The 24,006-nt window shown below is 37.9% G+C and overlaps 2 protein-coding genes across 37 annotated transcripts in view; one reads left to right on the forward strand and one right to left on the reverse strand.

Annotated features, from left to right (window-relative positions):
* Positions 1 to 24,006, reverse strand: part of RNF170 (ring finger protein 170) — a 56,504-nt gene that overhangs the window by 21,204 nt on the left and 11,294 nt on the right. For 3 of the 32 annotated variants that reach the window (XR_015280598.1, XM_086868199.1, XM_086868195.1), the window contains exons 1-7: positions 20,418 to 20,491; positions 17,684 to 17,741; positions 10,769 to 10,912; positions 5,825 to 5,900; positions 3,617 to 3,728; positions 2,580 to 2,653; positions 559 to 663 (exon numbers count right to left, since the gene is read on the reverse strand). Coding sequence is in view for 29 of the 32 variants with exons in the window: in XM_086868199.1 (XP_086724325.1) it covers positions 559 to 663; positions 2,580 to 2,653; positions 3,617 to 3,728; positions 5,825 to 5,900; positions 10,769 to 10,905 (504 nt within the window). In the remaining 3 variants the exon portion in view is untranslated. Of the gene's footprint in view, positions 1 to 558; positions 664 to 2,579; positions 2,654 to 3,616; positions 3,729 to 5,824; positions 5,901 to 6,632; positions 6,763 to 7,697; positions 7,892 to 10,768; positions 10,913 to 17,510; positions 17,742 to 18,547; positions 20,502 to 24,006 lie in introns of those variants that run through there. The other 29 variants (XM_086868202.1, XM_086868198.1, XM_086868191.1 and 26 more) reach the window with 26 other exon arrangements.
* The window catches only part of HOOK3 (hook microtubule tethering protein 3), an 87,133-nt gene continuing 83,633 nt past the window's right edge, over positions 20,507 to 24,006 (forward strand). For all 5 annotated transcript variants that reach the window (XM_086868178.1, XM_086868179.1, XM_086868181.1 and 2 more), the window contains exon 1: positions 20,507 to 20,702. In XM_086868178.1, the coding sequence (XP_086724304.1) occupies positions 20,646 to 20,702 (57 nt within the window). In that variant the 5' untranslated portion in view covers positions 20,507 to 20,645. The remainder of the gene's footprint in view (positions 20,703 to 24,006) is intronic.

Raw genomic sequence — 24,006 nt, forward strand, 5'->3', positions numbered from 1 at the left:
AAAAAAAAAAATCTGTTTTTCTTTACTCATAGAGGAGAATAAAGACTGTAATATAAGCTAGGGGAAACATGAAAAAAATGCAGACAGCATATAGCTGTCTGAGGAGAAAGGCACAGAGCAGAACTTCAGATTCTTCTAATCAGTGTAAAGAGATCAATGAAGCGAATATTCTTCCTTGCAGGTCATGTATTTCATTAAGTATTTTTACTGACTAATTATTGATCCTTTCAAAATAATGACTTGTATCTAAAAACCAACTTAACACATGAACACTTGAGAAAACTCAAGACTTACTAGATTCTCACAACAAAAAAAATCGAGTTTCTGTAAATTTTCATAAATGACAAGTGAATAACTTTGAGGTCTTGGGTTTGATCTAACCATTTCACCATAAATTTCCTAAAGGAAAGTTGTCTAGGTCCTGTGTATCAGGAAGAGAAAATCCACATTCCAGGGTAAGAAAAAAAGAAAGAAGGGGGAAAAAACAAAACCACAAAAAAATTGCTCTCAAACTCTCCTGACATCACTGACTTCCACCCAAATTTACCCAAAACTTACGGATCTGGGCTGTCCTGAGAATCTTCGATTGTAGTCATTAACATCTTGAAACACTTGGGCTGCACCCTGCTGATCTTCACCAAAGAGTGGTAAGAACAGTGTTACCTAGGCACAGCAGGGAGATTATGTTAAACATGCAACTGTAAAACATCTTCTTCTTTAACTGTAAAAGTCATCTTCAGTTAACTACGTAGAAAAAACTTTGGTTTAGTTGAATAGTCAATAGGAAAATAAACTGAAAATTACTAGCATGGATACTGCTATTAAATTTTAACTAATTAATTGCTTACAGCTCCTTACAGAATATTAATTTTAAAAGAGATTGTTTAAAAAGTGCAAAGTAACCTTCCTTTTAAGAGAGGCTTATGTTTTTTTCTAAACACCTAAGTGCTTTATGTTTCATAAGTGGGTCAGTTAGGAGAACTAAGTTAATTTACCAAATTCACCTAATTTTGTTTCCTAAATTGAAAATCAAATAAAGCAATCAATGAGGCCTTTCTTTAACTACATTTAGAACTGCCTTTCATGACAACAAACATGCAGCAAAACTCATTTTTGCATATGGCTCTTCATACGGAGATGAATTAACAGAAGAAGGTATTAACCTTCATGTCTTTTATAAGGACAGATAATTTTGCTCTGTTCTTAGGTTAAGTTTCACACAAACATAGAGAAATAAGATAAATGTGAATATGACCTTATGTATGTTATCTTTCTGCATAGGAGTTGCTGAAAACTTGAGACTTCTTTTTGAAGCAATGCACAGGTATAAAATGCAGATTATCATAGGAAACAGAGAAGGCACAGCACTTGAAATTACTACAGTCTTCAGAAGCTTCCTCTATACCTGGCAACTAAATATAAATCTGTGTGGCAGTCACATTTAGAAATGAGAGCATGAGCAGATCTTCATTCAGCTTCTGGTCCTGCCACAAACCTCTTGTATGACTCATGCTCATGTGTACATCTTTCCCTTCCCCATTTACAAACCAGGGTGAGAATGAATACATAACCATGCAAACAGTGCCACCTAATACACCTGTTACTCAGAGGAAGGTAAATGAAAATATACATAAGGAAAGCCATTAAAAAAATCACTTATTTTCCCCTTTTCCAACTTCCCCACCTTTATTATTTGTGTCTTTTTCCTCACTAGCTACACTCTAAACCTACTCATTCTTCCTCCAGTCATATCTATTTTTCTTTCCTTCAACTGTCTTCTTACAGTCATTTGTCCTGCTGATACACACAATCAAAGCAGGATATAATGGAGGGGCAAGGTCGTGAGTTACGTCATTCATTAGAAGTTGCTAGATCTGTAGTTTGTGCACTGTTAAAATAAAGATGTACTTTTTTTCAGTCATACACTATCAGACTCAGAGATCCTAAGCCTTAATGCGTTGCAGGAACATATTTCAAATTGACAATGTAAGTAAGTTGCGTAGGTAGTAAGCTAATGCTTGCTCTACAAAGACAAAATTAATAATACATACAAGTTAAAAATAGGCCCAAAATAAGAAATAGATAGGTCTTTTGGTAGGGACAGAGGTAAGGGAGAGGGTATTTCTCAAGAATCAGTAGTGTGCTGCTACTGGCAGTCTACCACAACCAGGCCCTTTATATGCAAGTTCTGGTAAAAGAAGTTAACATCCTGAACAGAAAGCATGAAAAAATCAAAGTTGAAATCTCACTATTTTCTGTTTTCATATGCCCTTTACAGAAAAAATAGCTGAGTTATCAGTGCAGTTCACTTACATTTGAGTTGCAGGAACAATCTGCATCTTTTGAGTCATTTGTCAAAGCAAGAAGTTTGGAAAAAACTGAATGTCCACCATTCCTGTCTCACACATACTTCTATATTCTTTCAGTCTCTCAGACTTCTTAATCTGTCCTATATATTCTTTCACCCTCTCAGACTTCTTTATCTGCCAGCCTTATTACTGCAGCTCACATCTAAGTGTCTTGTGTCAGGCTATTCTAGACAGTCAAACTGACAGGTCCATGATGACTTAAAATATTACCGTCTGTCTGCAGATTGGGCAGCGGATGGCACCCAGCCATGAGCCATACCTCCAGTAGGCAATAATGCAGGAACCTGGTGAAGGTAAGGTATACACATTTAAACTCCTGAGATGAAAAACACATCACCTGAAATAATATGTTATACTAGATTTAATTTTGTGTACAGCATTCACTGAAAATACCAAGAACTAACATGTTCAAATTCAATGCTATTAATGAGAAAAGTCCTGAATAGGTTCAACTGAATCAGTAATTCTAAGGCATTATTTCCTGAAAACAAAAATTTTTAATCATTACATGAAGAAGCAAATAATTAAAATTTTTACCAGTTTAAAATTTAGAAGTGATAAAAACGTCAAGAGATGTAAAATTTATCCTAAAAACTTGGTTTTATCATCGTCAGTTTCAACAGATGAAGAAAAATATAAAAATGTGAGTATTTTATCTGTTTTTTCCAAACTTGCTTGTTTTTTCATTTAAACAACTAGGCATGGCATAACTGTAACTATATACTTCATAAAACTAGATGAATGCAGCGAAATCCTACTAGGAACCTGAAGGAGAGGAAGCAAAATGCTACATAGGGTGTCTGTACATAAACATAGCCTCAAAAAAACACAAAACCAAACACTTTAATCAACTGTGCACTTACTCATAATTCTGCAGAACTTCCAAGATAAAAATATTCTGTGAGATAAAGAATACTTTATTCTTTCTAAACCATCTTTTTTAAAATGGTACATTTCCAAATATTCTTCAACCTCTTCAGGTTTTTACTAAACTAGAAATAAATTAACTCTTTGGCATTTTAAAATTAACCAGTTTAATTCCAGATAGCATAGAAAACAGTGAAGCACACTCTTAAAGTGACTGTTTATTCATAAATGTATTTTCTCAATTATTTCTAAAAAATTATTTCTTTTGCATACACAATGATAAACAGTTAAAGTTTGGAATTAGGATGCCTGAGCTAGTGCCAAAAGTTTGTATTTCTGTTCTAGTTTTATCTTTGGAACTAGGAGGTTTTCTTGCTTACCACAGAAGAGATGTCCACAGTTTGTTTCTATAGGGAATGTAGCCTGTTGCAAACAGACTGGACACGACATATCTGTATAGAAGCGATGCCGGTCACCAGCAGAAGCATCCTGCTGGAACAGCAGGAAAATGTAAAGTGTTAGAGATACCATTTTATGTAAGTCCACTGAGTTATAAAAAATATTATTATATTGGTATTCATTCACTCTAAGTCAAACTGTCAAATGCAGAACTATGTGAAATGAGAAATATATTTAAATGTAAAAATCAAACATAAATGCATTGATTCAATAAGCAAGTTCTTGTGATGGGACCATTATTTTCCCTTCATCTGTTAAATGTGTGATTCAAATCAATTAAAGACCACAAAGAACCTCCTTGGTCCTTCACACTGAGTCAGGTTAAATATGCTGGAGCATGAATAACAAACTCAGATCTATATTGTTACTTTCTTATCCTGAGTAGGTCTGTCCAGAGCCAAGTAACTGAACTGTCTTGTTTACCAGCATTTAGTGTTTCCAAGCCCACACATAGATACTGTCTTGTGTATGTCAGTCATGAAACAGTTTTTTTCCCCATTTTCCCATATTTGTCTTCTACATAAATATGCACTGTTATTTCAAGAAGTATTGGAATCCAAAATAAAAGCCTCTCTGAGCTCCTCAGAGAGAGAAAAGAATTAAAATATATTAAGCCATAGATACAGAATAAAAGTGTAAGTTTTAGTTTTAAATAAGTTTTACTATAGCTTAAGCACCTTAAGTGTCTGTGTTAGCTAGTGAAAAGCCTTATTACCTGGTTTAAGGTTCAGTGATAATGCCCTTCACAAATTCAAATTCACAAATTCAAGTTAGCTCCAGACATAATGAAAATAATAATGAAAACATAGTTTGCATTCTTAGATAAGAACAGATAGAATTACTCACATAAACAGATAATACCCTGATAAAACAGATAAAATTTAGGTAAAGAGAACATTGTTTTTGCATGTTAGAATTAAATTCAAATTTGTGTAGAAAGTATTGTTTTAGAAGTGTGTTTTTAGCTGATTAGATGATTTATGAATTTAATCCTCTGTATTGGGGATCAGAGAAGAAAGACCAACAGAAAAAAACCAAACATCTGAAGAAGAAGAACAGCAGCACCATCATCATCTCCAGCTGCTTTTGCCCAAGGCAACAGAACACCACACTGACAAGCTGCTACCCTGAACATCGGTACCTTATACCAGAGAGCTGCTGCTGCTCAGAACTCGGGACTTTATGCCAATTGGCATAAAGCTTTTAGCAAATACTTTAATTTTCTAAACCTTTTGCCTTTGAGACTGATGCTTTTATGCAATAAAAATCTTTCTAGCAAACATCAGCTGCTCATGTCTCTTTGAAACCTAGATATATTATCAGAATCCCTGTTGAAACTTGACAAAGAAGTATCATGATGAAAGACTGTTCTCAATTTTCTCCAAAAGTATTGCTTAGACGCTACATGTCCAAACTGGATGCAGCCATAGAATCATTGAATGGTCTGAGCTGGAAGGGCCTTTAAAGATCACTAAGTTCCAACTGTCCTGTCATAGGCAGGGACACCTTCCACTAGACCAGGCTGCTCAGAGCCCCATCCAACCCTGCCTTGAACATTTCTAGAGATGGGGCATCCATAACTTCTCTGGGCAGCCTATTCCAGGGCTTCACCACCATCACTGTAAAGAATTTCTTCCTTACGTCCCATCTCAACCTAGCTTCTTTCAGTTTAAAACCACTACTCTCTGTCCTGTGACCAAAGGCATTGCTAAAAAGTTCCACTCTGTAGCCTGGCTCTTGTTGCTGTGCCATTGTTCTGCTACACACGGTTTATCAGTCTAAACATCTAACCCCTGTCCTGTCTCAGCAAACAGTACTCCAGATTTCCTTTCATTTGCCCCTAAATTCCCAAGAACATTCCAGGAAGCACACAGCACAATCTAACATACTCCACCTTGTGGCAAAAACTTCTTTGGGAAGTTGGAAAAGCCAGCCAAAATTTAGTTTTAATTACTTAATGCATCCCATAAAAAAAGCTACATTATCTCAGTACTTGATGGGTTTCAAGGATGCCTCTGTACAGTAAGTAAACTCCCACAACTTTCAAGATCATCTTCTTCCAGAACCTCAGAGAAGCCTTCAGTACCCCACATCAGAGAGCTGAATGATATCAACACTTAGTACAGTACCTGATCAGTTTGAAGCTGTTGACGAAGAGCCCGCACTAGCTCTTGATTTTCTGGATGTATGTTCTGATGTTCATTTCTGTGAAAGGAAATAAATACAAGTGACTTGTAACACTGAAAAATAACTCACTAAAACAAATATGAAACTTGAACAAAGGCCAAAAAATTCTTTCCTGCTATAAAAGATTTTAAAGGAAGTACACAAATAATTAAGGAAACAGGTATTTATTCTGGAGCCTAAAGTTAGTTTGGACACTTAAAGCTATACAACAGCAAGATTTTTCAGTGACTGCATAATCAATCACTAAATTACATTAAAACTAGATTTTGAGAAAAAATTAAGCCATGAACCTACAAAAAATAAAGTTGCCTGAAAGCTTTTTTATTAAACATGCAGAAATATTTTTCATTTTTGTCTCTGCTGCTAGTATCTTATTTGTTGGTCTACTTATATTACTAGTTTTTCACTCACTGCCTAAGTCATAGAGTTGCAACCTCCTAATTACTTCAATTTTATCTGCTACATGACATTTGCATAAGAAAGGGTAGACCAACTTACATTTAGAATATTGAATTTATATAACTATCAGCAGACTGGATATAAAAAGAAACCACTCTTTTAAAATTACTCTTTTTTAAAAAAAGCAAGATTCGACAGGCAAGCAAATTGCAGGTTAGATATGCCAAGAGGAATCATTGGGAAGGGACACACTGAAAAAAGAAGGATGGATATATTAAACATTTTAAGTTCAAAAGCACAATGGGACAGAATTGAAATTAAAAATTACAACAATCAGAAGTGTTGACTTACAATAAATATGAACCAACAGCATATTAGAAATTTGAATTTTTATGCTTTATTAACTCATATGGATTTCAATGATGATATAGTCTGCTTAGAACTCCTGAGGTTTCAGCTGGATTCTGTTCTCCATTTTGGGCTAAATGCACAGAAACATATAGAGAAGTTGGATGAAGTTCAGAAGATAATAAGAACTACTGCCTACATTTTTTAAACATTAGAGAAAGACTTAAGAAATGTCAGTTTATATAGAAGACTGTTCATGGAATGAAAACAAGACAGGGTAAGTCTTTCATTCTATAAATATGAGCAATTATTTCCCACAATTATCTAAGGCCTGTGGAAACACATTTCCAACTGCATATAGTGTACAAAATCAGACAAGATTACCTCAGGCTATTTTGATCCATCCCTGACTAAAAGTTGATTCAAAAAACAGGTTGCAATGCTTCCAGGGATATTGAGGTAAGCTGATCCTCTGTCAGAGATCAGGGCTGGACTGGCTGAACTTTTAGGATATTTTGTGATTGCAGTTGTATTATGTAATTTCCTCAATGCTTCTAGAAGCTTCTGCAATATTTTCCTTCAGTTAATGTGGGCATAATAATAATAATAATACTATGGGCATAATCATAATATTGCATTATTGCTATATTTAACATTTTGTTTGCTTCATTCTTTCTTCAAAGAGAAACAGATAAGTCCCATATTTTTCATGCTAATATTTACATGGCTGAAGAAATTTTATTTAATATGAATGTGGGTGACATATGAAAGCTATATGATGGAAAACCTGTATTATAGGTATATTCTTACGCCCCTTTGGTCTCCATGAATCAGATTTTGTGGATGTTGGCTGTCATACATGTTATATGTATAGAAGTCTTTTTCTGTTTAGATGCTACAAAATGAACGTATTTCACATATTCAGTTTGCCACAATGTTTGATATATATTGAAGTTCAGTTTGATTCACACAAGTGGAAGGTGTGAATTTTAAGACAGTTTATTCTGATTTCAACATAAACAACTAATTGTAAATTTGCTACTGCAAGTGTTCGTTTTATGACCTTACCCTGTCATCATATACTATGCCAAAATCATGAGAGCATTTGTAGAGCTGCAGAGGTACATACAGTGTGTACTGTCACTTATGCATAAGATGGTGGTGAGGTAGCTGAAATCCATGCAGTGTTCAGCAAGGGACAGGCAGAGCTCAAGACATACCAAATTCATAAATTCTGTCATGCAATTATTGTGAGAAGGTAACTGAAATAAATGAAAACCAATATGGTGCCATGTAATTAAAGGCATTATCAAACAAGCCAGAAAGAAAAGTTATATGCAAAGGCCTTTTATTTCCCCTCTTTCTGACTGCTAGCACACCAAAACTTGATGAAAAAGGTCTCATGATATGAAAAAATTGTACTATATACCACAGAGGGCCCCACCAAACTATTATTATCGGAAGGAAGAAGAATGCCTACTCATGCAGATTGTGCAGTCTTACACAAGGAAAGAGAGGAACAGTACTTAAGGGGACTGGTGCATTATTGTGCAGTGATGGACATGTTAATTTCCAAGGACTAAGATCTTGCTTCTGCTGAAAATAGTGACTTGATCTTATAATCAAACCATATGATGGATAGAAAAATGAGATTAAAGAGATCTAACCCTGTAGACCTGTAAACATGGAACAGGTAAGTCATCTAGGACAAATCTCTTGTAGGGAATTAAAGGGTCAGGCTTCCTTTAATTTGTTGAATACACTGAATTTTCACAATCTCATTTGTAAGGTGACAACCTACTCACCAGTTTAAAAGATGATGGAAAAAAATCTGGCTTCATTTCATCAGAATTTATAACTCAAAATCATACAGGCTTTACAAAGGTATAGTGCCTGAACTACAAATTTGCAACTTGTTACATGTCTTAATTATGGCTTGTTTCTCTGCCAGAAGCATGAATGAAGCCTTGATGTGATGCTTCATTGAGTTCTTTCAAATGGAAACAAGTACAACTAAATCCCTTAAATTTTCTCCATATTCTGCTTCTGCCCCCTAAAATCTACTGCAACACACACTCCTTGCTCCTCATTTCCCTTTTTATTCAGCCCCAGCAACTATTCTTACCATAATCTTTCTTTCCTGTTTACTTACCCGTGATCTGTTCCTACCCAAGTATTTCAGTTCTGTTGACACAGAAGCACGAAAGGCAAAGAAAAAAACTGGGGTAATGAACACCATATAAGGAACACAATGACTACTGTACTGTCCAAGGTAACTAGAGAAGAAAAAGAAAATATGCTTTTTCTCCCTCATTTCCCCCTCAGTGCTAAATAAATTAAAGTACCATAATTTTTGTACTGTACAGATTTTCTACTATACTGTGCAGATTTTGATGGCAACAATATAAAGGAGATGAAGAGTGCTGCTGAATACAGATGATTTCAAAAAGTACCAAAAGGCTGAATAGGGAGCTAAGAGGATCCTGGTAAGACTTTAGTTGTCAGTCATAGAATCACAGGCACAGAATATGCTGAATTGGCAGGGACCCATCAGGATCATTGAGTTCAACTCCTGGCCCTGCACAGACACCTCAAGACACATATGCCTGAGACTACTGCCCAACTCTGTCAGGCTACTGCTGTGACTTCTCTGGGGAGCCTGTTCCAATGCTCAACTATCTTCTGGGTGAAAAACGTTTTTCTGGTATCTAACCTAAACCTCCTCTGAGTCAGCTTCACGTGTTTCCTCAAGTCCTGTCATTGGTAACAAATCATACAATGCAGACCTCCAAAGTCTAGAAGCTTTGTGTTTTCAGTTTATTTGTCCCTCCAGAAAATAAACCATCAAGGTATGTAACAGGATTCACAAACTTTTTACCTACCTCATTACACTTGCAGAGGCAATAGATAACAAGCCTTATCTTCCTCCCTAAGTAATTGTTCATAATTGACACATCATCTCCCTGAAATTAATTCTGACTGAACTCCTGCTACTCTTGCCAATTGCTGACCTATGTTCCACTCACTTTTTTTTTTAACATTTCTTACTTGCCTTTCTAGAGTTCAAAAATAAAGTGTTAACTTTCAAACTAAACACTTAAAATTCAAGTCACAACTGCCAAAAATGTCAATATGAGGGCCAGAGAAATCATAACAGAGGAGATGAAAAAGAGGCATTCTTAAAGCAATCTGAGTAACTGAAACAGCTTCAGAAAAAAAAAAGGCAATGTGAAGTGAAGCATTTCTTAAGATTCCTTTGTGATCTCCTGGTCTTGAACTGCAGCACTGCCTTGCAGTCCAACAAAGTGTTTCCACCTATTGTTTATTCTGTGGCTTGTTCTCAAGCAGCTTTACCCCAGCAATATTTCTAATGTGGACATATCCTCTTCAGTAAGTTCCATGATGCCACTGTGTCACTAAAACTGAGTTCCCTTGGTTTTGAAAACTGTTCTGTGTGCAGAAGTCTATACACATCCATGAAATGAAATGAAATGGAATGAAATTAAATGAAATTAAATGGAAGGAAATAAAATAAGTCAATCTAAACCTCAGACTGGCTTTTCCCAAAACACACAGGCTAAGATATTTGTTAGGATGCAAAGAAAAATTGAAATGAAAATAAGCTTTGATGACTTGATCATTCAAGTTACTGAATTCTGAATGTAACATTTTCCTGTATGGAATGCATATTGAAGTCCACTGTTTTACAGCATACTCATTAAAAAAAAAAATAAAAATCAGTCACTTTGTTTGGATTTGGGTTGTTGTTTGTTTTTTGGGAAGGAGACTGCAGCTAGAATATACATTGGAGGAATACATCCAATTTTTATCTTGGAGTCATTGACGAAGCTGTACTTTGCAACCAAATACAATAAAGCAGCCATACAGACTGTGAATGAAACCATTTTCAGTCTTAAGGAATGATGAACACTACTCAGTTTGATTATCTGAAGATAAGGAAGAGTTAAACTCCATTTTTGATTCTAGCTGTGCCAAGCAATTAATTAAACATAGTAAGCAATCAAACAATCACTTCCTTACTGTCATGAAATCAGTTTTTATGTACCAATACATGAAGTTGTCAAGACAGTTAGTCAATTTTCATAAAAAAATAATAATTCCTGTCAACACATTCTCACCTTAAAAGTGTATATACCAGAGCAGCAATGAAAGTGAAACTGAGCACAACTGCCACCAGTACCTGGTCACTTACTCCTTCTATAACTGAATCATTATCTAGCTTCAAACTCTGAACTTCTGCTTGGTGACTGGCCATCACAGCTCTAAAATGCAAAAAGAAATATATACATATACATATATTAAAACATATGTGCACAGACGTTTTTAACACAATTACAAACAACATGTAAACAGAATAGTCATTGTTGGGAGAAAAAAGTAGTATAAAAAGAAGGAATGTATCAATTTTTACCAAACACTGAGCTTGCTGTAGAGGTCTTATGCAGTAGCAAACAAATTTTAAATTGCTGTCTTATGATTTAAAGATTTAAAAAAAAAAAAATAAGTCAGCTAGTTTACCTGGAAACCTTTATGAGATAAATTACATAGGTCTTTATGGAACTGGCCATATTCTAAGAACAGTTTACTGAAAAAAAAATTCACAACTCTGCATTATCAAGAATTATAGCTATTACACACCACATCATTCCTGGTAGGCTAAGCAAACACAGAAACTTAACTTTCACCACTTATGCGAAAGAAAAACCTAGGGCATTTTGGTTTTAGTGTTAAATGCTCATTTGGATACACTGGAACCACCCAATACATTTTAAACTTAATTTTTGTTTTCTGTGCATTACCAACCTTTAGCTAGAAACATGGGGAAAACTTGAAAGAAAAACAGTATTACCAGGCTTCCTTAGTTAGACTCACTTGTTTTATACTTGTTTCGCATTTTTAGCCATCAGTGACTAAGGCTAACATTTATTAACTTACAGCACTAACCTACAGCTGGAGACATGCAAAATAAAGTAGTTTCCAACCCACTGCTGAATCACTACTGTTGCAATCAGGAAGTGAAATGAATTATGTCATGAAACCAGAAGGGTGAAGCTAACTCTGCCAAATGACATGAAAAGTCATACTGAAGCTCTGTCCATACTCAATTGAAGTATTTTCCATGAAGCTAACATAAAATCCCAGTATTGGTTTCTGAAGGCAGGTAAGACAGGTATCTTTTCCTCTGTTTCTTAGTCCAGCTTGCAAACCTTCATCCGTGTTTCACTCCACTTCACAGCTCATGTGTCATTTTTAATTTAAACCTCACTGTCTAGCAAATATCACCAAACACCCTCTGGCCCTGAATTAATTGCAAAACTGAAATGGAATACAAGTCATCATGATTTTAGTGGATACCTGTAATGACTACCCTGGCAAGATTTCAGCATGTCAGTCTATTGCTAATAAAAAAGCATCTTCTATTCCCTAGGACAGATACTCTCACCCTCCACATTTTTTCTAGTATAAGCAGTGGAGCTTTTTTCAAGCTTCCTTACATTTGTGGGAGCTGCCTTCTGTAGCAGCAATACAAGAGAAGCTGATACATTCTAAGAGTATTGCTAAAAAGTGTAAGTGGTATAATTAAGTACCATAAGAGCAGAGCAAACTCATGGAGAACAAGGGAAGATTTCATTAATTATTGTCGTATTTTTGGGCTTTCACTCTGTAAACTAAAATGGAATAAGGAAGCACATATGAAGGGAAACAATAAACTAAGTTATCCTAAATGCACCAATCTGAACTGAGACTATTATTTCTGTAACTATTGTCAATTTTTTGCTAATTATAGCTTTCAACAAGCAACTATGTCCCAGTATTTGGAAAGAGTAACTCCTTTCAAAGGTGGAACACCAATGACTCATGAACAGGCATGTTTAAAGTAGGTCAATGTTTACACGTTTCATACATACTAATGAATAAAAGACCAGATCTTTGTGGAAAGATCTTACATAGGAACACAGGCCTACAAAAGTAGTTGAAGCATTTCTCTGCATAGCTATTTAAACAATTACATTCCTATAGCTAAAGCCACGAGGTTAAGATGTGAAATTTTTCGGAGCACGTGTTCCCTGGTGCTGAGGATCTGGACTGGTGGGTGTGCTGTGATGCCTCCCTAGCTCAACATTAACTGCCTGTATACTTAATTTCTTTGCATATCCAGTCCTGAAGAAGCTTCTCTCTCTTACACTGTAAAATTATGAGACAGCCATTTTCCACAACTGTGCAAGCTGATATCTTCAATTCCTGTATTTTTCCTCCTTAAGTATCACTATCAATCAACTAATTTTTACCCTACCCCACTTTTTTCTGGGTTGACCACCCAGAACAAAATCAGAAGTAAATGCCAAGGAACTGGTATAATTCCTCTGTTGCTCCAGATCAGTTCTGCTAGACTATACCAACATGCCAAAGACAACTACATCCCAGAAGCTATTACACAGAGTTTTGGCGTTTTTTTCCGAAATACATATTGTGTCAGAAACATACAGATGATTTAAGTGCACCTTTGGAAGGCAAATGTTTCTTACACTAATGCCTGAACTTCCTCTGTCACTGCTTGTTTGATGCACTTTGAAAACACATGAATTATCAATGTCACACCAATTTAAACAGGTTTCCCAGAATAGCCTTCAAGACGTGTACTCCAGCTTTTCCCTCTCTGCATGTTCCTTGCAACAACACTCTAAATTCTTATCTGCCTACCATTAATAGCACTCACTGCATCTGCTTGCCTTCATTTCTTGAAATGCTCACCCACCTTTCTTGAAATACCAGACTGAGGTGCCAAAGTTAGCATCAGAACATGAAAACAAAATACACAAATCCTCACCTTCTCTTCCTTCTTGCACATGCCAGTTACTTATATCTACTTGAGTCCTTCATTTTGAAACATATATGACTTTCCCAATAACCTTTTTGACATAAGAATAGTGCCCAAGAGAAATTATTGCACAGTTTTTCTCTCTGCATAAACACCCTGAGACTTACTTATTTCACCTTTGTCTTCACTTATGTATCAATACTGCAAAGACTATATAGAGGGCGAGTGAAATACCTGCCTCAGACTCACTCCCAGCTGCTTCTACTACTGAATTCTAGAGAAGACAAACTATCAGTGTCTAATGCTCGTGTTGTTCATATTTTAATTTACTTGCTGTTTCCAGACAGCCAACAAGTGCTGTGTATATTTTTCTTGTTACTCCCAGCACTTTTTCTGAATAAGATCACTGCACAGGAGAGCTGACAAGACTTGTGTAGACTACATACTACAAAACAGAAGGGTATCACTTCAAAAGAACCAATACATACTTTCTCTGAATTCATGCCTCAGTAGAGACAGTGACAATCTCCTCCTCCTTATCTCTGAGATAGCATGTGAAAAAAAGCAATCTACAAGAAAAATGTTAAAATACACTAGTAGAAAAAATGCCTGACTGAAGGAGGAAGGAATTTTCTGATTTCAAGGCTATCTTGAATATTTTCAAACAAAATACTCAGAACTGGAGGCTTGCAGTTCATGTTTCTTCAAGTGCAACCACAACAGCCAAAGAGCGATCTGCACTGGTTTGAACATATGACAGGCTAGATAATTAAACATAGCTTCTAAGAAATCTCACCTCACAGTGTGTGTGTTTAGCAAGTGTTGCTCTTTCAGAGGGTGCAACTAAGAAGCAAGCTATAGATTTAAAAATGTAATGAAGACTCAGTCTTTAGAGGTAGCCAGCCTTGATTAAGGCCAAGTGTGTGTCAGAGAAGACTTCCAGAACCAGACTTTATCACATAAAATCACTCACACACTTTATCACTCCTAAAATAGTCACTGTTAATAATTTGATGGAAATAAATCAATTAAATCAATCAGCAAGTTAGTCTGGTTCATACTAAATCCCATCCATTGATTATTTGTCTGGTTATGAAAAAATGACAGCATTTTATCAACCTTTTCCTCATACAATTATTTTCAGATCTGGGTTCTACATCACAGGCTTTTCAGACATTAAACTACTTTAAAGGTTTTTTGGTTTTTTTTTTTTTGTAGGCTTATGTTACATTGTTTATTTTTATAATTGCAAAGAAGGTTTGAAATTTTTTTATTGCTCTGTTTCTATTCTTTTATATTCATATGCTTTCACACTAGCTCTGAGAAAAATAACAACTGTATAAGATTGCTTAAGGAGAAAAAGGTGGTATTTGAAAATAGATTAAATTCTGATACATGATTTCTGTTTATACTTAAGACTTTCCTCTCTTTTTAGCCATTTCACAAGGATGGCTTTCTTAAATGCAAGCATAACTTCACCTTGTGTTCCAATGAGAGGATGAAAATGAAGCAATATCTAATAATACTCACATCAATTATACAACTTATACAATTAACTCCAGAATGTTAAAAACATCAATTGCAAACTTTTAAAAACTGACAAAAATGCTGGGCCTTTTTCCTACATTAAAAACAAAAACACCAAAGCTCAAATCTCAAATTCCAGCTTTATTTCATCTTCAGATTACTGGCACTTGCTTCAAGTAAAATAACACAGAAAAAGGGAAAAAGACAAGGAGTTACTTCTCCATTGCATTTGGGCTAGCTACATTACAGCTTTACACTGCATCCCAGTAGACTGGGATCAGGTTTATCTCCATGAGGGTTCTTGACGGCTAGACAGTATAAACAACCTCAGAGTAAATTGTCCAGAAAAGGTTTCGCAATAGAAAAGAATGCAATCTACTTTTGTAAAATCATGCAGTTTTATTTGTAAATCTGACATTAATTAATCATCTGTACAGAAAATCACCTAGTTTATTATCAGTTTTTCTCAGAGTGATTGCTGACAGAAAGTAACACTAATTTTTTTTTTTTTTTTACATTTCAAATAATAATCTACATACCTTTAAAAAGTTACATTCTTCCCTCTGTGGTTATGTATGAACAATGCATGCAGATTTAAGCAAAAAAGTAGAACTACAGTGAGCAATACTGCAAGCACCATGGCTTCTATTCTTGGAAATTCATACAGGCCACACTGAAGTGTGAGAAAATGAAGATATACACTAGTGTGGATGTACTATTTCTTAATTTTTCAGATCTGAAAAGTATTAGGACTTTCAATGTTGACAGCTACAACAATACCCTATGCCATGACTCATAAAGACATGGAAAACAATCCATTCTTTACCATGATGTGTTAAACAGCTGTCAGCTGTCCAAAGTCAGAATTCTCCCCATAGCTTTCTGAACTATTTGAAGTTTTCTGAGCCTATCAGGGAAGTGCCATATGATAATATACTCTCAATAGAGTCCTTTTAGGACCCATTACCAAAGGAATGTGCAAGCACAGTGAAAAAGAAATGAGATTCCCTTGATGTCTGAGAAGTAAACAATGAGGTAACATACAAGCAATAATGACGTGAGATACAAGTTATTAACCTTACTGTATTAACTTTGTGAGCAGGATACAATGTGTTCAACATCTGAAAGGTAATTTGGATAACGAAGTGTCCTTTATGGGATGGTCTGGGAGTGAATTGGATGAGAAAAATGGAGTTTTGCATTTTCATTTATTTCAGTTTTGGGTGTTTTCATCTTGATGCAGCACTGGCAGCCACCATCAGTTCTTGAAAAAATTTATGAAGTTAAGATAGTGATGGTGGGCCAGTGTGCAAGCCAGAACCTGCAACTCCTTTCACTTTTTATTAGCAAAAATATTGCCCCGCCCTTTGAAAAAGCTGCTTAATTTGTAGAGGTTCTGTGTTTTCCAGGATAAGCGAATTCATCTCCAACTTGTCAAGTACCACAGGTCACACTTTCTTAAGAACAAGAATGCTTTATCCCCTCAGAATTTTCTCCCACATAATAGAAACGAACAAAATATTGGTTTCATTTGTATCAAAAGCTTTCTAATAAGACTGGCCTATTTCAGATAACATAAAGCAACTTCTAAGAATTTAAGTGTATTAAAACAGAACATATTTATTCAGGAATCCACCCCCTGAAGATATATTAGCTTATACTGAAATATTTATAGCCTAAATTTAGCATATTTCATTTAAGAGAAAAACAGACAAAATTTCCTAAAATAAAGACAAATTCTTATATGTAAGGCAAAAATTGAGACCTGGCTCATTAGAAGCTATCTAATTACTTCCTGCTTAAGGGTAGCAGCAGGTCATGGCCCCTCTCTGTGGTTGATAATGGGACTTTGTGAATAGATTTGAATCAGCAAAGTGGATCCTACAGTTATTTATGCTCTCTTTCTTAAAGAGTCCAAAGATATGCCCAGACTGCATTCAGAAACAACAGCAGGCACGAGTTACACATGATGAACAATGGAAGTTTACTAGCCTAAATTCTAAATCAGCTAAATTCTGAGGTGAAACATTTTATCCAGGTTCCTTAGTGTACTAAAGTTGGACTTTGAAGAAGGGATTTAGTCAAATATAACATTATGAAACAGAAATAATGGAAATGATTAACGGAGTACTTAGAAAAAGTGTTTCTGAGGAAACAGGATTTATTAGCTTTTCATTTTTGTGAGCACAGTCTTATTTGAATAAAGCACCACACACAACAATCTCTAGTATTAATTATCTTCCTATATTATTAAAATCAGTAGCAGTAAATCCAAAGGGTATATTTACTAATGGAAACTAAAAAAAAAAAAAATCTAATATAGCAACATATAAATTGATATCTTCTGTAACAAGGCTGTTAAAACTGATTTGGGATTATCCTACTAGAATTTCATGCAGCCTGTTAATGCATCATTATTATGAATTTGCATCAACTTTGGGTTTACAAATCAATTCAGCTGGTACAAGAAATACAGCCAAACTCATCTGTATAATATTCAGTTATATGCTTACCATGAACCACCTTTGCTTTCAGGACTGTGCTGACTACATGTATGCATACTCTTTGCAAAAGAGAATGGAAAAGGCCTGAACAGTCTCGCCAAGAGAGAGAAGAGGGCAATTTTAGCAGGTAAATAATGATTTTGTTGAGCATATCTTATGAACTGACCAACTGTGGCACTTGCCTGATAAAGCAGGTTTCTGCAAGGTCTGAGATCAGCAATCTCTGAGGCACATTTTTTCCTAAAGAGAAAAAAAAAGAAGAAAAAAGAAAGTAGATATTCTACTTTTGCTGAAAGAATCATGTTTTGCAAGTTAAAAGCAATGCAGCTGCAAACAACAGGAGGCTGTGAGGAAAAATAATCCAAAATTAATATACCATTCTAGTGGGAAAGTAAAATGTCTCAAATAATTTTTCTCCTGAGCCCAAAAGCATGTGGATGGCTTGAAGCAGAAAGACAAATTCAATGGCCTGTTTAGCATTACTGTTCTGAAGATCTGCCTGGGAGATGTATGAGTTGTGTAAAATAATTCCCAACTAAGTCTTCCACCACTTCATAAGGCCAAAACATACTGAAAGGTATAGACAACCAAAACTAAACAACTAAACAAACCAGAGGGTGCAACTGAATTCATATGCAGATAGGAGCATGAGAAAGAGCCTGCTAATGCCTTCAGCCTGGATACCTGACATTCCTGGTCAGACAGGAAGAAAAAGAAAATACTGTCACTTCATTATAATAATGTTTACTGAAATATGGTAATACTTTAGCTAAGCATGAGGAGGCTTCAGATCTCTCTTAGGTAAGGTGCCCAAGAATTGCTTACTGTAGAAAGCGCTACTTCCATACACAACCTCATATCTAAAATAGATAGCAAGGCAAAAAGCATTACTGTGTTTATTTGCATCAACAAAATACAGGCTACACCTCATGTGTACACCTCATGGCAACAGGCAAAGAAGAGTGGGAAATGAGATAGAGGAAGATATGACAGAAGTAAATTAACAATAAACAATACTTAAACAATGCTTAAGCAATGCAATGTACCTGTGAAAGCATAGTTTGTCCAAAGTACCAAGCATGTTGCTTAAAGCACACATTAAAACTTGGAATGGAAAGTTGGTACTTGTGCAGTTTTCTAAGACTTTAAATTCATTCTGAAACTAAAAGTTAGCTTTAAATGAAGATAGATTTGATTTATAACTTATGCTGAAGATAATACAATGAGATCAGCAAGGAAGTACTTTCTTGGGAAAACTTGGAAACTTTCATAGCTTCTACAATACTCTTCAATTCAAAAGAAGCTGACATAAAGGGAGCACTCAGATTTATTACCTAATTTACACCTAATTTATTAAATGGAAAAACTCAGAGAAAACAGGGAAAATAGCGGCAGTTTCCGCATCTGTGACCCCTCCTCTTTATACAGCCCTCCACTGTTATCAGTGCCCCGTGCCTGCCTACTCCATGCTGCTGCATCAGGTCCGCTGTTAACTGATAGGGAACTGCAGAACTTATCATAATGCCACACATTCTCATTGCAAACTTCAAACAGTCCAAAATCCAACACACTACTAAGAAAGTTACTTGAATTTCTCAGGTGACCCATTTGCACCATGATGGATAGTTCCTCTGGCTGGGGCACAGCAAGGATGCAGGGGCATTCTGGCCACAGACAGATGCCTTGTCTTTGAGATAAAAAATTAATTGAATCACCTGAGGAATCACACAAAACAATTAGGCAGGAAAAGACCACTGAGATCATCAAGTCCAATCTAAGACTGAACACCACCCTGTCAACCACACCATGACACCAAATGTCATGTCCAGTCTTTCCTTGAACACCCATTGGGATGGTGACTCCACCACTTCCCTGGGCAATATTCCAATATCTAGTCACCTGCCTTCCTAGTCACCACTTGCAGCTAGCGCTAACCAAGTAACTTACAGAATCGTAGAATGTTAAGAGACTGGAAAGAACCTTAAAGATCATTCAGTCCCAACATCCCCACGCCACGGACAGGAACACCTCTCACTAGACCAGGCTGCTCAAGTCTTATCCAAACTGGTTTTGAACAGTGCCAGAGTTGGGGCATCCACAACCTCCTTGGACAACTTGTTCCAGCATTTCAACGCCCCTGACAGTAGAAAATTCCTTCCTGAATCCTTCCTGGATCTAGCCTAAATTTATTTTCTTTTAGTTTGAACCCATTACTCCTTGTCACTACAGTTCCTAATGACGAGTGTCTCTCTGACCTTCCTGAAGTCCTGAAGAAGGGGGTCTCCCTTCAGATACTGGTAGGTTCCCTTTTCATTAAATTTACCACAGCAGAGCTTTGTTGAAAGTAAGCTAACGCCACTGTCTTCTCCAAAAACAGATGAGAACGTCGTCAAGGCTGCTCCATACACAAGCCAAACCACAATAGATACTAAGACAGTCTGTCATACTACGATATGTCTGTGGGTGCAGTGTCATTTCCTACTCCAGAAGGAGCAAAACCTTGTAGCGGCTGCTCCTTTCACAAACAGAAGAACTTCTGTGGGTGAAAGGTCATTTTCTACTCCGAAAAGAGAAAAAAACCTTGTAGGGGCCACTCCATCCAGAAGCCGAGACACATTACACACCAACATTGATAACGCCTGTGGTACACTATCCTCACAAACCCACGCTCCCAGCTCTGCCGGACACACTCCTAACCAGCTCCTCCGCCCCAAGATAGACACACAGACACGGAGCCGGGAGAAGGGCTGCAGACCCCTCCTACCCGAGGGCCCGGCAGCGTACGAGGTGCCTCGGCGGGCATACAAGGGGAGGCGGGGGGGGGGATTCGCATCTCCCTCACCCTCCCCAGCGCCCCCTCGGCCAGCTGTGAGGGGCGGACAGCCCGGTCCGGCCCCGCCCGTCCCCCCGCGGTACCTCAGCCGCCGCTCGCCGCCGGCCTCGCGGCCCCGCCCCGTCCCCCCGACGGCGCCGGGTCGCGCCGCGTACCCACCGCGCCCCGCCCCGCGGCCGCCGGGCGCAGGCGCGGGCGGCCGGTCCGTTAGGGCGCGGTGACGTGTCGGCGCCACCGTCCGGCCCGGGACGGGGCGGGGCGCGACCGGAGGTACCGACCCGGCCGCGGCCCCGCAGCCCCGCCGCCCCGCCATGTTCAACGTGGAGAGCCTGGAGCGCGCCGAGCTCGGCGAGAGCCTGCTCACCTGGGTGAGTGCGCGCTGCCCGCCCGCACCGCGCTGGGCCGCGTTTCAGGGCCGCGGCGCCGGGCGCCTCCCGCCCCGCCTCGGCTCCGCTCCGGCGATAGAGGCCCCGCTGCCTGTACCGCGCCCGAGCCGGGGTCGGCGGAGCCCCGGCGGAGCCCCGGCGGCCCGGCCTTGCTTTGTTTATGTCTTATCTTGGCGCTCCGGAGGTGCCCGGGCAGGCCGTGCTCCGCCTCAGCACTGTCCCTGCAGCGCGGAAACAAAGAGCCGGGGGGCTGGCGCGGGTGCGCCCCCAGGTGCGCCCGGAATGGGCGGGCTAGCTGCAGGCCGTGGCTCTGGTCCTTGTCCTTGCTGTGCCGTGGGTATGTTGGTACCACGCTGTTGGCACCTGCCCGTCACTTTGACCAGCAAGGCCGCCTTTCTTACCAGAAGCTTGCATTTCCGCCTTTTAGTTTTTCTCTGTTTTTAAGCAGTGCTTGAGTCTCGAGAGACAGAATTCACCGATGAGGTCGAGGATTTTTCAGTATGAACCTAAGTGGTGATATATTTATCCCTGGAAGTGATGACCATGTTGGATGGGCTCTGAGCAACCTGATCTAGCTGAAGGTGTCCCTACTCATGGCAGGGGCTTGGAACCAGATGATTTTCAAAGTTATTTTCCAGTAATAATAATGGTTTTCCAGATAATAATGGTTATTGTCCCAACCGTTCTATGCTGTTATGATAAAAATTACTTTACACCACTTTAATGTTTGCAGTTTTTTCCACAAATGACTTTACGTTATGGTGTCATTCAAAGAACAGCCAAAATATAGTGGACATTAAACCTGGGTTTGCAATTACTAGTAGTCTGGGCAAGGACTATAACAGAGGCATGGAATTTGTATCTGTGTAGTAGCTGAATTATTGATCATTTGTTTCAAACAACGGGATTTTGGTTTGGGGCTGGTTTGGGTTTTTTCCCCCCTCTCTACTCAAAATTGCCAAGTAAATACCTAGAATATAAAACTGCAATACAGTTGATTGTTAAATAGAAACAGAAATTTTCGGACATTTTTTTAATGAAAAATGAGCTGACGGAAACTCTGATGGTGATGAGTAAGTTCCTGGGGAATAACAAGTTAGATTTCTCAATGAAAGTCAAAAGAATGAGCAGGGAAATTAATTTACTGTTAGAGGTGAGCAAGTGGCCTGGAAAGTATAGAAGGCAACAATTTTTTGGAAGAGGTTTTTGGGGAAGTGCTTCATGTAGGTCTGGAATAAGTTACCCCGTTTCTCTTTCCTTCATTCCTGCCAACTTTTCTATCTTTGTGATGGACAGGTGTTGGCCATCACTTGTCTTGCTTTTGGCTTTCCATACTTCCTCTTTCACGTGTGGGGAATGAGAAGGGCCAGTGAGGAAGTTGATGTATGTTAATATTGGCAAAGAAAAGCTGAGTGAGAGGGTCAGTAATTTGTAATTTTTGTAATCTGCAGTCCTGAAGCTGTACTTTCCTAGTCGAGCCTCGTCCTGTATGTAGTTATGGTCCACACAGGTCCCTTTACACCTCTCAAATACTGAGCTAATTAGGAGACTAGCTGCATCTCTTTTGCTTAGCAAAAATAGTAAATCATCTTGAATAACTTCCAGATGGGTCAGCTTGATTCTGAGACAAATGTATGAAATTATGGGTTATTTTTACAATTTCATCATTTATGTAGGAATGTGGCTTTGAAACAGAGAAACAGACTCAGTTAAAAAAAAAAATGAAGAAAGGTGATTTTACTTTATTCCAGCATACATGAAACTTGCAGAAGAGGCAGTGAAGTTTTTTTTTTTTTCCTTAGTGAAACTGACTGTGTATAAAGAAGATGCTTTTTTTGCTTGGCTTTCTCTCAAGTCCCATAGTGATTCTTGGGAAACCGTTTATTTAGATAAGAGGGTAGAGCAGTCTTAATAATAGTTTATGCACATCTGGGAAGGCCAGTCATTTCCCATTATGCCAGAGAGGCTGGCTACTCTTTAGAACTGGTTTAACCTCCCAGATTGCTTGCTTAACATTCATACAGAAGTACTTAAACTGGTTTGTCTGTGTTTTGAATAGATAAGGCTTTCTGCAAGTCTGGGAACCTGTTTGGCCTAAACTGAATGTTTGTTCAGATGGATATAGGGTGAGAAGAAAGTGCTCCTCCCTCTGCCAACTCATGCTTTTAATTAAGTAGAGTATCACCTTGGTTTTTTACCTTGCATGCCTGTGATTTTTCTTCTGCTGTGTTTAAGCTGGGGGAAGTGACTTACCTTTGAATATGTTTTAGTTTATTCTTTAAAATTTTGCTAATACCCATTTTTGTTGTTAGGGTTTAGCTCGGGGTGTAATTCTTGTTTATTTTTCACCTCTCCGACAGTGTCATCAAATGGCTTCCTAAATATTTTTTTTTATGGATTTTAAACATCTGGGTGAGCTTTGACTTCCTACCACTTTAGCAGGTGACCTTGATGTTATTTTGAGATAGCCACAGTAGTGGCAACTCAAGCAAAACTGAATGAAGGATTGGAGGCCAAGTACTGGCCTCCCAAAATTGATATTTGCACTTTAGCAGTGTTTGCGATCTACTGTAATTACAGAACTACCAAAAATCTCCCACAAACCTCCTCTGAGACTATCCTACGCACTATGGTATTGTTACCCAAGACGCCAAGGCATTGGAAAGGCCAAGGAAAAATGTGGCTGTGAGGTAAACCTGCAATAATACTGAAGTTGTTTCAGCAAATCTAACAGAGACTGACAACTTCATTTTCTGTTTAGAAGTTAAGACTGGTTTGGATATGAACACGTGGGATTTTGGTTTTCCATTTGGGTTGTGTGAGTGTAGTGTCAGGAGTGCTCTCAACTTAGATACATAGCTGAGGCATTTCATAGAATGTGGAGAGCTGTCAAACAGGCCTGTGCTAGTTACACTTTAATGTGTCTGAAAACACTGTAATGGCTAGAGGCTTTTGCTATGTAACTTGAGAAGTTTTCTTTTCTATCACAGAACTAAGATACCATAGTGAAAAGATTGCTTAGCAGTGGTGTGTAAACAGGAGGATTCCTCAAAGGGGTTGCTGCTAAGTGATTGTAAGTAGTAAGTTGATGTGGGAATGTCACAAGCTTTCTTTCATTAAAATATCTCTTTTTTTAGTATGTGCTCTCCACCAAGCTTCATCTTGCCAGCTTTCTTTCTTTTCCAACCCTCAAGGCCAAGTAGAGTTTCTGTTAAAACTTTCGTGATAAGTGAGAAGTTTCTAAACACTGCAAGGCTTCTATTTCAACATCCTTCATTTTACAAGA

The sequence above is a fragment of the Cyanistes caeruleus genome, chromosome Z, assembly GCF_971803275.1.
Source record: "Cyanistes caeruleus chromosome Z, bCyaCae1.hap1.1, whole genome shotgun sequence".
Lineage (NCBI taxonomy): Eukaryota > Metazoa > Chordata > Aves > Passeriformes > Paridae > Cyanistes > Cyanistes caeruleus.